The following is a 14,638-nucleotide window of genomic DNA, read 5'->3' on the forward strand; positions in this document are numbered from 1 at the left end:
ATTTGCCAGCCTTCCTTTCTTCCCCTAATCCTCAAACCCATGAGTTTTTATGGGCAACATAATCCTCTTTTCTGATTCATTTACACTTAGCTCATCTGAGTATTGTTTTGTAAAAAGCATCTGAAGTCCAAGAAGTTTTATGAGATCTTTAAAGACTTGTTTTTTGAACCACGAAGTTGTGTACTTCCAATATAAATGGACCTTGAACACACTAGGGGGCTTGGCATTAAACTGAGTCTAGACTCTGCAAACGCTGGTCCACGTGCCTGACAGAAACAAGGCTTTTGCTTTCAGCATCATAGTGAGTTCAGGGTTTTCGATGTGTGACCACCTCATATGATAGTACGCAGGGTGCACAGCACATATTTCAAGGATTATCTTGCTAGTTATGTAAACAGCAAGAGACTGATGTGGAAAAACTGTGACTTGGCTAGAGTTTCCTGACTAGAGTGGGGCTGCTTGCTTATATGTATGTTACCACGTTAATGGCTGTGTGTACACACATGTATACAAACATACATGGATCATTTACAGATGGGATTAACATTTACACTAGAGAGTCTTCCTGTGGTTATATTTCAGAGACGATCTGATTGTGATATACCCGAATCTGTCTCAAGTCAGGTGGTTAATCAGACTGAAGTCTGGGGTGAAATACCCACGTCTGCTTTGCAGTGGGTCAAAAGGAAGGAAGGTTGTATTGTATCTTTTAAAACATTTTTCTGCAGAGCCAGAGAGCATGGTTAAGGGTGTTGCTCTCCCCGAAGGGGAGGACCTTGGGTTGATCCCCATGGCCTCTGGAAACAGGCTCAGATCAGTGAAATGACTTGTTCAGGTTCCCATGGGAAGTGAAGCAGCCACGCCACGTTCAAGCCCAGCCCTCCAGCTCCCTGTCCAGGCTCTGCCCTCTGCAGGCTGCTGCCTCTCATCGACCAAAACAGGCTCTAATTGATGCCGTCCGTCCATCTGGATCCTGGAGTGACTCACAGGAACAGCTCACCCACCACCACAGGCTGGTCTGGTCCTTTGGTGATGCTGTGCTTCACTGTTTCCTGGCTTTCGCCTGTCTGACATCTCTTCTTTCCAGTCCCGGCTCTTGGAGTTAGTGGAATGGAGTTAATGCTTCTGGACACCCCCTCCCCCATCCACATCAAGGGCTGTTCTCTAATCCCTACCTGAGAGGTAAAAATCTCTGTGGACTGATTTGAGGAAATGTTTTCCCTACATGTTACGAATTCTCTATGAGATGACAAAGAATTATGGGTTGTACTGTGACACTGGCCTCTCTCACAAGTCAGATCCTGTCTTGTGAGTGTTCTGTTACTATCTCAAAGTATTGCTTTATGTATTTATCTTTTTATTTTATTTTTTAAAACTTACTTTTTTCTTTTAAACTTTTTTTGGGGGGTAGTAATTAGGTTTATCTATTTATTTAAATAGAGGTACTGGAGATTGAACCCAGGACCTCACGCATGCTAAGCATGCACTTTACCACACAGCTGTGCCCTCCCCCATTTATCTTTTTAAAAGCTTTCATTTATTTACATTTTGTCTCCCTAACCAGATAGGAGGTTTCTCCAGAACAAAAAGGTTGTGCCTGTGATGCTCTGTATATGCAGAGGGTCAGCCTCTCTGCTTGCCTCAGAGTAGCTCTTGGTGGATATTTGTTAGCTTGTGCTGTGTCCTTCCTACAGAACCCCAAGCTGGGAGGCAGTTTCTTCACTCACCCTCCTTCCTCAGTCTTCTCAGCTGGTTCCCTTTGGCCTGGCTCAGAGACTGACCTTGAGTGACCTCACACATCTTGTCCACAGGGACCCGGATGTTCTTAGAGCCACAGACTCTTAGGGCTGGAAGGGACTTTTAATCCAACTCCTCCAGGCTATGGAGGAGGAAGCTGAGGTTCAGAGAGGCGAGGTGAGCTGCTTGTGGTCTTTCAGCTACTTAGTGGCAGTGTTAGGATTGAATTGAGGTCTCTGCCTCTGGCCAGGTGCTGTTTATTCGGTGACTGTGGCTCTCAAAGTGTGTTCTCACATAAAGCTGGTGCTCAGGCAGATGGACAGAGGTTCTCTCCTGCCAAATCAAATATTGGAGGTCTTTCTCCAATGTACAGAAAAAATAGATTAAGGGATTAAGTTTCCTCAACTTGAAGTTATTTTCCAATAATTCTTCTTAAACCATTATCACCTGCTACCAACTGTCTACTCACCAGTGCTGGCAGACAACAAAATAAAAAGGATAAGCCACAAATATGAATATGAACAACCAAAGCCTTGGAAGCAGACCAACTTGAAGTTATTTTCCAATAATTCTTCTTAAACCATTATCACCTGCTACCAACTGTCTACTCACCAGTGCTGGCAGACAACAAAATAAAAAGGATAAGCCACAAATATGAATATGAACAACCAAAGCCTTGGAAGCAGACCATCATTTTTAGTCAAGTGGCTGTTTAAAAAAAGACTGCTCTGACCATGGGTTTTCTATTACTTTCATGTAATAAGATTGTGCACTCTGCTGGACGCATTGTATTTAATTCAAATGCTAAAAGTAAATATGTTATTTTTTTCATGGTTTTCCCCCCAAAGCACTGTTACCTCAGGGACTCTTTCCCCTGGGACATTCTGCTTTTCCGTTAATGTGACTTTGGGTCATATCCATTGAGTGATCCTTTCCTTTCGGTCCAGGGAACTGATGTGACTTAAAAAAAAATACTAATACTGGCTTAGCGTTGTCATGGATCCTGAACCCTGTATTCCTATCCTAAAGGCCTTTTCACCAAGAGCAGGGTTGCCTCTAGGGGTGATTCCTGTTGAGGTTTTTCCCGTCTACGCGAGCGCCCCCTGCTGCCCGCCCTGGTACATGCCAAGCCAGGAGAAGGGTACCAGAAGCTGCAGACCCACAAGCAGTCACGCGGAGTATACAACCCCGAAGAGAACTATCTAAAAACTTTCCCAGTGGACAGCTCGGCGCACCCCGAGCAGTCCTTTCTGGAGCCCGGTCTGATATTTTAATCCAGTATCCGCAGCACGTATCCGAGCACACATGGATAAGAAAATGACTAGAAATGCCTTCCAAACAGTATCAAGTGAGTCCTGTGGGGGCTTATAGAAGGAAAGGTCCGTTCAGTGACTTTGCCAAGTTCTTTATACTTTCCTGGGACACGGGGCTGAGGAGCGGGGACTTCTGCCTTGTTGACCCTCAGTAACAATCTGTGTGGATGTGGAGGGTGGCGGCGCGTTCTCGGGCTCATCTCACGCTTTCCCCAATTAGGATTTACTGCCTGACGTCACGTCTGCCGGAGATTGGCTGTTCAGATCTGACACTCGGTTCTACGGCGAGAGAAACTTTTTAAAAGACTTTGCAGCCCGGGCTGCCGCCGAGCGTCCCGCGCGCTCACACCCGCCCTCGTCTACTCTCGTCAGGTCCCGGGCGCGGCGCCCCTTGGGCCAACGGCGGGAGAAGCGAGTCTCACCTTGCGCAGCCCGCGCCCCTCGCCCCTCCCCTCCCGGGCCCCGCGTTCCCCACCCCCACCCCGCCCCCTCCTCTCCGCCGCTTTCGGCTGGGGTCTGGGGCCGCTCAGCTGCCCGCAGAACTTCCTCTCCTGCAGCCGAGTTTTCCTCCTCCCCGCCTTTCCCGGGCTCCCGGCCGTTCTTGGAGGAGCCTGAGCGCGCGCAGGCGGCCGCACCGGGCGAGCCGCACGGCCGGGGGCGGGGACCAGGGCGCCGGCTGGGGCCCGCGATGGCGGGGGCCTGGCTCAGGTGGGGGCTCCTGCTCTGGGCAGGGCTGCTTGCGTCGTCGGCGCACGGCCGGGTGCGGAGGATAACCTACGTGGTGCGCCCGGGCCCCGGCCTGGCGGCGGGCGCCTTACCCCTGGGCGGGCCCTCGCGTCCGCGGACCTTCAACGTCGCGCTCAACGCCAGGTACAGCCGCAGCTCTGCGGGCGCCGGGACCCCCTCGGAGCGGACGCGGCGCACCAGCCCGCCCGGCCGCGCGGCCCTGCAGGGGCTCCGGCCGGCACCTCCGCCGCCGGAGCCGGCGCGTCTCGGGGGCCCCGGCGGGCAGCTCCACCCCAAGCCCGGCGGGCAGCCGGCGGCCGCCCCGTTCGCCAAACAAGGCAGGCAAGCGGTGCGCTCGAAAGTGCCGCAGGAGACCCAGAGCGGCGGGGGCTCGAGGCTGCAGGTTCACCAGAAGCAGCAGCTGCAGGGGTAAGCCCACACCCTCCCTCCTTGCTCGCGCGCGCCGGCCGCGCGGGGACACGCGGGGTCGGGGCCCCTGGGAGCCCGGCGGTGGCCGCTGGCGTCGGGCGCCGTGGGTCTGCGGTCGGCTTCCCGCCCGCCTCTGCCGGCCTGGCTGCGAGCACGGCGGGAAGAGCGGAGTGCGGGGAAGCCGGGAAACTGAGGATAAACTCCGACCGCATTGTTACAAGCTGCGGGTAAACACAAAAGGCATTTCTGCCTGGGGCGTAACCTCCTGTGCGCGAACCAAACTACTCCTAGAAGATGGGCGTAAACATGAAGTCACTACAACTTAATCCCTCGGCATCAATTAAACTTCTCTTTGCAACTCAGTTTAATTTTTCTTCGAGCTAGTATAAAAAACGTTTGGAGGAGGGCTGCCTGTAACGATTTAGCTCCCGTTCTGTGACCTCGAGTTTTCAGCATCCTAGTAATTGTGGGCTTGGCTTCCCTGCACCTGTGGGGTCGGCTTTCCAGGGCGGGATGTCTTTGCATTGACAGGAGTTTCGGTTGGATAGTTTGTTATTGGACTTTCATAAACATCCCCCCCCCCCCCGTTAATCACAGGTTGAGGGTGTGGGGGAAAAGCTTGTTTTGCTTATTTATTTTTTTCTTCTTTGGGGGTGGTTCCCGGCGTTGTGAGCTCACCCGTGTTTGGACACTTCTTTCAAAACTCAAATTCAATTTGAAATGTAGGAGCAAATAATACACAAATTACATTTGGCTGCACTTTACTTTTGGAGTTAAGAAATCCATTTATTTGGACCTTGTTCCCCCCTCCTGTATAGGTCTAGGTTATTTATGCAGGTTTTGGTTCTCCCATCCTTCTGTGATCTGCCGTCTCTACCCTCCTACTTGGGCAGCTTTGGGTTGGGCATCCTAGGTACCTGTTAGGACTCTCTGGAAGTCAGGAGGCTGGAGTTATAGGAACCCCCTGGAGGCTTGGGTTCCCTGAAAGAGAGTGTTGCTGCTGCTGGACTAAGGGTTCTTGCTTTGTTTCAGGGTCAATGTCTGTGGAGGGCAGTGCTGCCACGGCTGGAGTAAGGCCCCTGGCTCCCAGAGGTGCACCAAACGTAAGTTTCTGTGTTCACAGCAGCCCTGCATAGTAGGCGAGGTGGGGCTGTCCACATGAGGCAGTTGCCACAGGGGTCACTTGAAAAGGCTGATGCTGCCCTGAAGACAGCAAATGCTGTCTGCAGTGCAGTCCACCTGGTTATCTGCAGCCTTCATCGCCACCCAGGAAGGGCTGTACTAGGGTAATGGTCTCAGTGCCGGCAGGGATATATTGTACAAAACTGTGCCGTGCATCCGAGATTCCCCTGCATCCAACCGTGGTATTAATTACGCTGTTAACACCTGTGAATCTGGGGCTAGGGAAAAAATTCCCACTGGAAGAACCAATCAATTAATTGAAACATGGGTATTGACAAGTGAAAAACATTCTTTATGTTGATAGCAGGAGGGGAAGGGGTGGTAGGAAGCCCTGTTCTGGAATAAAACATCAGTAGTGTTAAAGCTTCTGAAAATAGCAGCCAACAATCTTCCTTGAGGCCTGACTGTTTCCTGAGTGGAGGTCACCACTCTACTGTTCTCTGGAGCTGACAGGTGGGTTTTCCTGCAGTGCTTCTGTAGGTAATACATGTGCTTAGCAGTGCTTTGAAAAATGTATTAATGACACATATAGATTTGAGAGCATCAGAAAAGAGTTCCCCTGTGCATTGTGAAATTAAAGATTAAATTGAAATGTACTTTGAAGGTCCTCTTGACAAGTTAATTCTATCTGGTGCTAATTGGAAATAAAGAAATTTTACTTCCACTCAGAAAAAGTTAAGCAGTCTTAGGTGTTTTTTGCATAGAGCTGGAACCATAAACATGGGGATTGGAAATGTCCAACATTTTCGCTGCTTATTAGTATTCAGTATAATGAGTCAAATTTAGCAATTTGTCTGAATATGGTTTGAATTTCAAAATACTGGTGGATGAGTTAAAAAAAATTTCTCTTCATACAGTCGTTCTGGTGAACTTGCTTGTTGAAAAATGCCTTCAGTCCTCGAAAGAAACAGGGCTTTGGCATAGTGGCTTTAATTTTGTAAAAAGCAATGTCCAGATGGGTTATACTTTGACTGTGATCAAGGAGTAATGGCAGACATGAACTCACTAATCAGCCTCCTCATTATGGAGCTCAAACCACTAGATCAGAAATGCTCAGGGTTGTAAGCGCGTTAGATTAAGCCATAATTCTTCACTTCTTCTTTGATTACACTTGACGATAGTGCACCGCGTTTTCCTGAATTTACAATTGCTCAGTTCAAATTACACACCCTCTCCTCCCTTTAGTAACTCCTGCTCAAAACCTGATATATGTTTTGCCTGTTACATGGAGACATCCCATCCATGACAGCGCCACTGCTGAGTAAAGGGGAATATTGCCATGTCAAGATTAAAAATACAGAGCAGGTTTTTACAGACAGTGGGCGGGTGCTCCTTGCTGCCCGTTAGAGAATGTGTTAAGAATTTTTAAGATACTGTTATCTGAGTACTTCAGAGAGGAGCTATGGCAGAGGATATGAGGGAGGGGTCTGACTCTGGAAAGCCCCACAGGGTCCTACTCGGTTGCAGGCTTATTTGGCAAATGCAGTTGAGTGCTGTCTCTGAAAAGAGAGTAGTTCCCCATTCTTAGCTTGTCTGAGGATTTGAGAATCCAAAGATGCTCTCTTGATCTTGAGGAATTGCCTCATGGCTTCCTCCTCCTCCGGGTGATAGAGGCAAAGGTGTGAGTGTGCCTAGGTCTAGCCAGCTGGAGACCCAGAAAGAGGGAGGCTGCAGAAGGCTACCGGTCAGAAAATTTAGGGGTGAAGTTACTACAGGGTTCCAGAGGAAGTTGCTATGTTGATTTAGTCTCATAATACCGATAACAAATGCTTCCAGCTTTTGGGTCAAGTTATCCTTCCAGCTTCTAGAAGGCAGCCCTTGGACAGCACCAGGATCTAAGCAATCAGTGCAGCATTACTCTCCCATCAGGTGATTTTTTTCAGCACTCAAAAGGTTAGCCTTCCAGTTCTGTCCAAGCTGATAATTAGTTCAGATCCAAATGCTAGGCACTTAAATCACAAACCTTTTTAGGAGTGATTGTGTGTTTTTTTTAAGTCAGAGTCAGTCTAAAGTAATGTGTCTACTTGATGGATATGTTTCAGTGGGGGACTTGTTTTGTCTGGCAGAGTCAGAGAGATGAGGGAGCCTTATGCCTTCACACAGGACAGCTGGGGTGACCACTGATGCCTGAAACTCGTGTCCATGGCTGAGCGGTGTGACATCAGGGAAGACCCCTGGCCTTGGGGTCAGAGACCTGACTTTAAATCCTCAAGCCTTCACTAGCTGTGTGGCTCTGGGGAATTCATTTGACCTCTCTGACCCTATCTTTTCCCATCCTGAAATGACTGTGCTAAAATCTTGACTGCTTTGCAGGATAGTTGCAGATATCAAGTGAAAGAGAATGGTAGGTGTGAAAGCCTTGGTGAAACCAGGAAGATTCTTAGAGTTTAGTACTGGATCAAGCCAAGTAAATCCTGTCTTGTTTTTCTGTTACTTGATTTTCTTTTCCTGTGTATGTTTCCCCAGCTATTGTCATCATCTTCTTTCCAAATAATGCACATGTGGATGGACCCCTTTCCATATTATAGCTTTAAAGTAGTTTAGGGCTGTGGAAGGGGGAGATGAGATACTGGTCGAGGGTACAAAGTTTCAGTCCCTCAAGATGGAGAAGTTCTGCAGATCTAATGTATAGCGGAGTGACTATAGTTAACAGTACTGCACTGTTTACTTAAAGTTTCCTCGGAGTGTAGATCGTAGTCTTCCTACCACAAAAAATAAGTTAACTGTGTAGCGATGGGTGTGTTTATTAGCTTGATTGTGATGCTTATTTCACAATGTGTGCATGTATCAAAACATCATGATATACCTTAAGTATATACAATTTTTATATGTCATTTATACCTCAATATAGATGAATAAAACAAGGAATAAATGAAAAAGCCGATGACTTCCATCCTGCCTAGCTTTGATTAATGGGAAAAAAGAAAGAAAGTCGTTTGGATTGTTCTGTACCCCAGAATGATTTATTTTAAAAGAACCTTAAAAGAGACTAAATGTTAGGTTATTTGTGGGTCTCTAATTCTCTTTGTGTAAAGCTTGCTGTTTAGACAGAAAATACTCCCCTAAGGTATTCATAAATTGAATGGAAAAAATCCTGACACCAATTGTTGTGACTGTAACTGCTTCGGTAAATACTAGTGAAACTGAGGCTGCAAAAGACATTGATTTGTGATCTCTTACCTCTCTCACTTCTTTATTATGCTGAGATTGAACGGTTGCACTTGGGTATGGCTTACTGCACTAACAAACGCAAGAACCAATGGCACGTCGACATGCAGCTCCCCGTTAAGATAGAAGTCATCATAAAACATGTACGCACACGTAAGTCTATCACCCAGGATGCCTTCTAATTGTCTTTCTATTTTTGAGAATAATTGAACGGATTTAGCTGAAGAATTTCAGTTTATATAGGCTGTTTTCCAGTTGATCCAAAAAATATTTCTGCAAAAGAGATGGGATATGTTTATGTTGTTCAGGTTGCTTAATCCAGTGATGAAAACAAGGTGCCCCTTAGCGGCAGACTGGATTGTTGTTAGTTGATTGAAACGTCATTGAAATGAGCCACGGGCAAATGCTTCTGAAGACTGAAGATTTAGTGAACCTTAAACTGCCAGTCAGAGAGATGTGACACTGGCAGTGGCAGCCCCCTGGGGATGGAGAATGGATGTGGGCAGCCGCAATGGCGGCCCCGGGGGCCTTAGCCACCCAGCCTCTGTGTAGAGGTGACCAGTTGCATATTAATGCTGCTTTTCCAGACACTGTCTGTGTGTGGATCTCTGGGAGTTAAAATCACAGCCCGAGGTATGTCATTTTAGTTACTAACATGGAGTATCCACTGATAGTGATGTCCATTTTGGGCAAAGGAGATGACACCATATTTGTTCTCTCTCCAAAAGGTTAACATTTATTGAGAGGGTGGTAACATTTTTGTCTCTCTCCATTTTTGCATTTTTTCTCCTCTGTCCAAACTGAGCCCACCCACCTTAGTTCTTCCAATCTTTTTGTCCCCCTCTCAGGGTAAGTGCGGGCCAGAGAGAGACATTGCCAGTGGGCTCAGCTTTAAAGAGGAGACTGGACTTGAGAACAGACAACACAAAAGAATAAACGCGAGATGAGAGTGAGGCTGGGTTGGCAGGACGAGGTGGATGGAACAGGAAAGATGGCAGATTGAATCCAAAGCGGATACCTGGCACATTGCAGGCCCTCCCTGAATGCATGGATGGTTCTTTCATTTATTTAACGGATATCTGTTTAGCTTTTACCATGTGCCAGGGTCTATGAATAGAGGAGGAGTGCAGCCAGCTGTAAGGAGTGCAGGGTCTGTTTTTACTCACTAACTCATGGCACATCAAATGACTTGTTCTCTCCTTAGCAAGAAACAGAAAATCGATATTCCATTGCTTTTCCACTGGCATTCAGCCCACACTGCTTTGGGGAAAAAAAGAAAAAAAGCCAACCCTAGACATTTTCCTTAATTATATACAGAGGAGACATAGTCACGTCTGCCCTTGGTGCTCAGAGAAGTTGCAGTAGAGGGCATCGTCTGCGAGTGTGAAATGCAGCTGGAGTTCCAGGTGACAGAGGCCTTTTGGGCCATCTCCTGTCCCTCCCGGCTCAGCGTCGTGCTAGCCGGGCTTGGGAGTCGGGCCCAGAATGATCACACATTTTTCGTGTGCCTGCTATGGCCATTGACAGCTGCTTCGCCAGTAGATCTGCAGTGAGTTTACCATGGCAGCTGCTGGAAGGGCCGCCGCGGCCCCAGCGCTGGGAGCAGGGGCGGGAGGGTCTGCTGGAAAACCTTGTCATGTGGCACAGACAGCCCGGAGAAGGGAGAAGGACCCAGAGGTCAAGTTCACACTGGGTCAAATATGTGTTCTCAGCACTGGTTAAAACAAACATTTAGGAACCATAAATTCTGTGCGACGATGGTACTTAAACCTTCACTGTGAAGCCCTCCAGCCCCTGGGCCAGCCTGAGCACACCGCCTGCCCCTCCCTGGCCTGCTTTTGGGCAGTGTTCACTGCCCGGCGATCCCTGGGCCCTTAGGAAGCTGTCTTGTTGGCAGGACCTTTGGCCACCGCCGGAGTTTGCTGTTTCTGACCCTGTCATTTGTTGTCTTGGATATTCCAAACATACTCAAACATGTTTGTGGAGCTCAAGTTATATTTTCCTGAAATGCAGATTTTGCTTCCAAGCCCTTCCAAGCAATGAGCAGGGCGACTTGGAGTGCTAGAGAGGTGTCACCACTCTTGTAACACTGACCAAGATCAAGTCCGAGGCTGAGGAGTCGCTGATGGGACGAGGGTAATCGGTGCAGTGCTTTAGAGCATGCGGAGGGCATTCTCTTTCTTTAAAAAAAAATTAAAAAAAAATATGACTGCTTCATGAATTTGCATGTCATCCCTGCACAGGGGTCTTGCTAATCTTCTGTGCAGCATTCCAGTATAGGTACGTGTGCTGCTGAAGCCAGAAGTGGGGAGCATTTTCTTGATCTTCACGCCCTGCAGGTGTTGACCAGGCAGGCACTATGTATTACCTCCTTTTAGAATAGGAGGCAGGGCTCAGACCCCACCCCAGTGCTGTAGCTCTTGGTTTATTGTTCTTTCTACCGCCCTAGGCTTCCTGGACGTCCAGTGCTGTGACGTTCTCTCTTGAGGCCTTGGTCTTAACTCTTCTGACAGCGCTGCTTTGGCTTAGCTTTTGCTGCCTCAATTCACTGTGTTTTCCCAACCCCCTAACAAAGATCCACCATCTGGGTGGCTTAAAACAACAGAAATTTGTTGTCTCAGAGTTCTGGAGGCTGGAAGTCCGATATCAAGGTGTTGAACAGGGAAGATCTGTTCCAGGCCTCTCTTGCTGGCCAGCAGAAGGCCGTCTTCTCTTTGTGTTTCTTCATATCATTTTTCCTCAATGCGTGTCTTATCTTTGTGTCCAAATTCCCCCTTTTTATAAGGATACCAGTCCTGTTGGATTAGGGCCCAGCCTAATGACCTCATTTTAACTTGATGGCCTCTGTAAAGTCCTTGTCTCCAAATAAGGTCACCTAGTAATGTACTGGTGATCAGGACTCCAATATCTTTTTCTGGGGGTGGGGCACCATTCAACTCATAACAAAAGCCTATAGGTGCTCTGCCTGTGGACGTGAGAAGTGGGCTACTCAGAGCTGGGCCACCCCTGGGGCACTTAGGGATTCCCTAGCAATGAGCCTAGGATGAGTGGGCGGAGGCTCGGTTGGACCGCTCCCACAGAGTCTGTGACTGTGGATTTAATGTGGCTCCTTCCTTAATGCAGGTGGTGTGGCTGCTCCAGGGAGTAGGAAATGTAGGGAACTGGCTTCAGGTGATTTTGGTTTTATCTCTGGCCCCTCGGTGTGCTTTGAAGAGATTCTAGATTGGTGGATCTTAAATGTGATTGTGCAGCCGATCGCTGGGGAAGTTTGTTAAACTAACTTCTTGAGTCAGACTCTCCGGGATGTTTACTTGATAAGCACCCCAGGTGATGGAGGTGGCCTACGTTTTGAGAAACAGTGATCCAGAAGGAGCCCTGCCCTGGTCAGTGTTTATGACCCTTTGTGTGGGAATCTGAAGGCCGAGCCCAGCATTTTGCAATTTAGAAACTTCTCAAGGTGGGAGGCCTTTGAAAACATTTCTTTAGCTCAGTTTTGAATAGTACGGACAAAGATGGCTGCATAGGGGGTTATTACACCCAGTTTTCCTTAGTTAGTTGAATGATAAATATATGTATTTTTATAAGAGTTGGAAATTTGCAAATTGTTATTGATACATAGTTGTTTTTTTTAAAGTTTAAACACTTTGGAACATTTTGGGTATTTTTTTCCACTAAGTATTTTATTTTTAATTATAAAATATTTTAACTACAGGAAAATGTGGAAAATAATATATCCAACAGCTACCCATCAGGATCATGTTTTTAAAAGTTCCCTGATATAATTAAGCCCAATGATTTATAGATAAGAGAAGGACTATGGTCTTATCTTGTTCTGACTGCACTTTTTACTAATGATATTTCCTGTCTTTCTAGTGGAGGGAAAAATAGTACATAATTTGTTGATGTAACACAAATTGGTTGTTTTGGTACTTATGGAAAAATACATGAGGGCTGTATTTGTGTGTGCTCATGTGCGCTTGTGAATTTGCCTAGTGTATTATTAAGGATTGAACATTTCATGTAGGCACAGTCTGTTGGGTACAGAGAATCTTTGCACACAGTGTCATTTAGACCCAAGACAGTGTGCTTACAAGGAGATGCTGCCTGTTACTCCCCTACTTTTTTTTTTTTTTACCTTCCTCCTCTTTCTTTCCTTATTGGCTCTCAGTTTTGCTTGCCCTGAACTTGAGTCAGTGTAGCTCCGTGGTTAGAAGTTCAGTCTTTGGAGTTAGAATACAGGGTACCTACCTTGATGTTGATTCTGTCAACACTTCCTCACAACATAACCTTGGACTGTGAGAGCTGGGGCAAGGCTGAGTCACCGCATTCACAGCACAGGTACGTGATGATGGTCTGTACCACTGTGCAGAGGCTTGCTAGGGGACCACATGAAGTAATACACAAAGAGTGCTTGGAGAGCAGCTCCCCCGCCCCTCTTCCTGCCCCCGCACAGCAGTGTTTGACGGATGTGAGCTCTCAGGGGTTCCTGCTTGCCTGCTTAGACCCGCCCCCTCCTGGGTGCCCTAGCCTTTTACACACCCCTCGTGGTGCTTCTGGGTTCCCCTGGTGAAAATCACGGCTCCCTCTTCCCCTCTCCCTGGTTCTCTGATTTCACTCTTATCTCTGGGTATGGCTGGACCAGGTGGGAGAGGTGTCTGCCCCCCCCCCCCCCATTAGTGTTAAGCTCTGGGGAAGCAGGGTTTCTGTGTCGCTTTAAACACCCAGACCCTGTTCCTTGCCATAGTACAGATGCTACCTGAATCGAGTCAGATTGAATCGAACCAGCATCAGTGTTGTAAATACTGTCCTCCAAATACTGCGTAAAGAATTCTACTTCCTTTTTGGTTTCCTCTCACCTTCAGGCAATCATTCCCCTTCAGTTTTCTTTCCACTATTTTCCCTGTGTGCGTATCCCTTGCCCGACGGACACTGGGTATTATGACAGCTTTTCAGGGCACACCACCTTATTTTGTTTCCTCCTGCTTTCTCTCTGAAGGCTACCCTGGCATGGCTTAAACTTTAAGACAGCTTTTCCTTTCTCCCGGCCAATTTTAGAGTCTTTCTGCTCAACATCATCTGATAGAGATTTGGGACTAAGTAAAATGAATGTTGTATGATTTTCCCTGTAATTTTAGATCCCCAAATACTGCTCTTGGCCAACGACACTATTCCCTGTGGCTTTTCCACTCCACCACGCTTGAGTAATATTGTTGGCACGGACATGAGTAAACAGTTTGCGAAATGTCGTGTTTTGTAAATTAGGAGATGGATGGGCTGGTTTTTGAACACATGCTCTCCATTCTGCTGGACCAGAGGAAAGATGAGTTTGGTCAGTGGGTGGGAAGATAAATTGGAGGAAGGTGTTTTTAACTGAAGTTGATGTGGTCAACTTTACTGATCGTTTATTCAAAGATGAGAACTAAGTGTTTGGAGGAGAACCTTCGGAGATATTTTGGTAATGAATTAAGGGGGAATCTTCACAGGGGAAATAAGATATAATGCGTAAAAAGCCACTAGAGGAAATAGGATAATAAAATAAGGAACATACAATAATGAGGATCTTTTGTCTTTGTAGACCTAAAAATGTTTGTATTTCTTATGGATTATCAAGCAGTTCCAGTCTTACTTTCAATCTTGCAGGTACTACTTCATTTTATTATTGTTCTTATAAAGTGAAAATAGAATCTCCATTCTTTCACCCATGTGTATTTTGTCTTAACACCCTATCAAGTGGATTGTTAACAATTAGCATCTTCAAAACAGTTCATTGTAAAAGCTACTTAAATCGGCTAAGACATACCACCTCACCTTGATGAATCATGTACTGCATTGGTTCAAGAGTTGGGGCACTTCTGCCTCCTCCAGTAGCTGTGAAGATTCAAGCAGATCAGTTAATTAAGTCCTCTGAGGTTTTTTTCAGCCTGAATGAAGTGAATGGGGAGAGGGCCGTTCATCAACCAGCCTGATTGAAATGAATGGGGAGAGGGCTGTTCATCACCCAGCCTGATTCAGGTCATTCTTGTGACTGTCAGGCACGCAGATCCTCTTCTGTCTTAACATTTTCCACATTGTGTCACAGTCGT

At 47.0% G+C, this 14,638-nt stretch overlaps 1 protein-coding gene, 1 long non-coding RNA gene and 1 other non-coding gene across 8 annotated transcripts in view; 1 reads left to right on the forward strand and 2 right to left on the reverse strand.

Moving 5' to 3' along the window:
- Positions 1-3,126: 3,126 nt before the first annotated feature.
- On the reverse strand, positions 3,127-4,003 carry LOC141579841 (uncharacterized). Its single transcript, XR_012511858.1, has 2 exons — positions 3,869-4,003; positions 3,127-3,329 (listed from the first exon to the last, which is right to left on the reverse strand). It is a non-coding gene; the product is annotated as an uncharacterized LOC141579841 (long non-coding RNA).
- The window catches only part of LTBP1 (latent transforming growth factor beta binding protein 1), a 369,687-nt gene continuing 358,404 nt past the window's right edge, over positions 3,356-14,638 (forward strand). For 3 of the 6 annotated variants that reach the window (XM_074378704.1, XM_074378709.1, XM_074378707.1), the window contains exons 1-2: positions 3,358-4,205; positions 5,238-5,308. In XM_074378704.1, coding sequence (XP_074234805.1) covers positions 3,739-4,205; positions 5,238-5,308 — 538 coding nt within the window. In that variant the 5' untranslated portion in view covers positions 3,358-3,738. Of the gene's footprint in view, positions 4,206-5,237; positions 5,309-14,638 lie in introns of all 6 variants that reach the window. The other 3 variants (XM_074378708.1, XM_074378705.1, XM_074378706.1) reach the window with 3 other exon arrangements.
- LOC123612067 (U6 spliceosomal RNA) lies at positions 10,754-10,856 on the reverse strand. Its single transcript, XR_006719240.2, has one exon. It is a non-coding gene; the product is annotated as a U6 spliceosomal RNA (small nuclear RNA).

The sequence above is a fragment of the Camelus bactrianus genome, chromosome 15 (assembly GCF_048773025.1).
Source record: "Camelus bactrianus isolate YW-2024 breed Bactrian camel chromosome 15, ASM4877302v1, whole genome shotgun sequence".
Classification (NCBI taxonomy): domain Eukaryota; kingdom Metazoa; phylum Chordata; class Mammalia; order Artiodactyla; family Camelidae; genus Camelus; species Camelus bactrianus.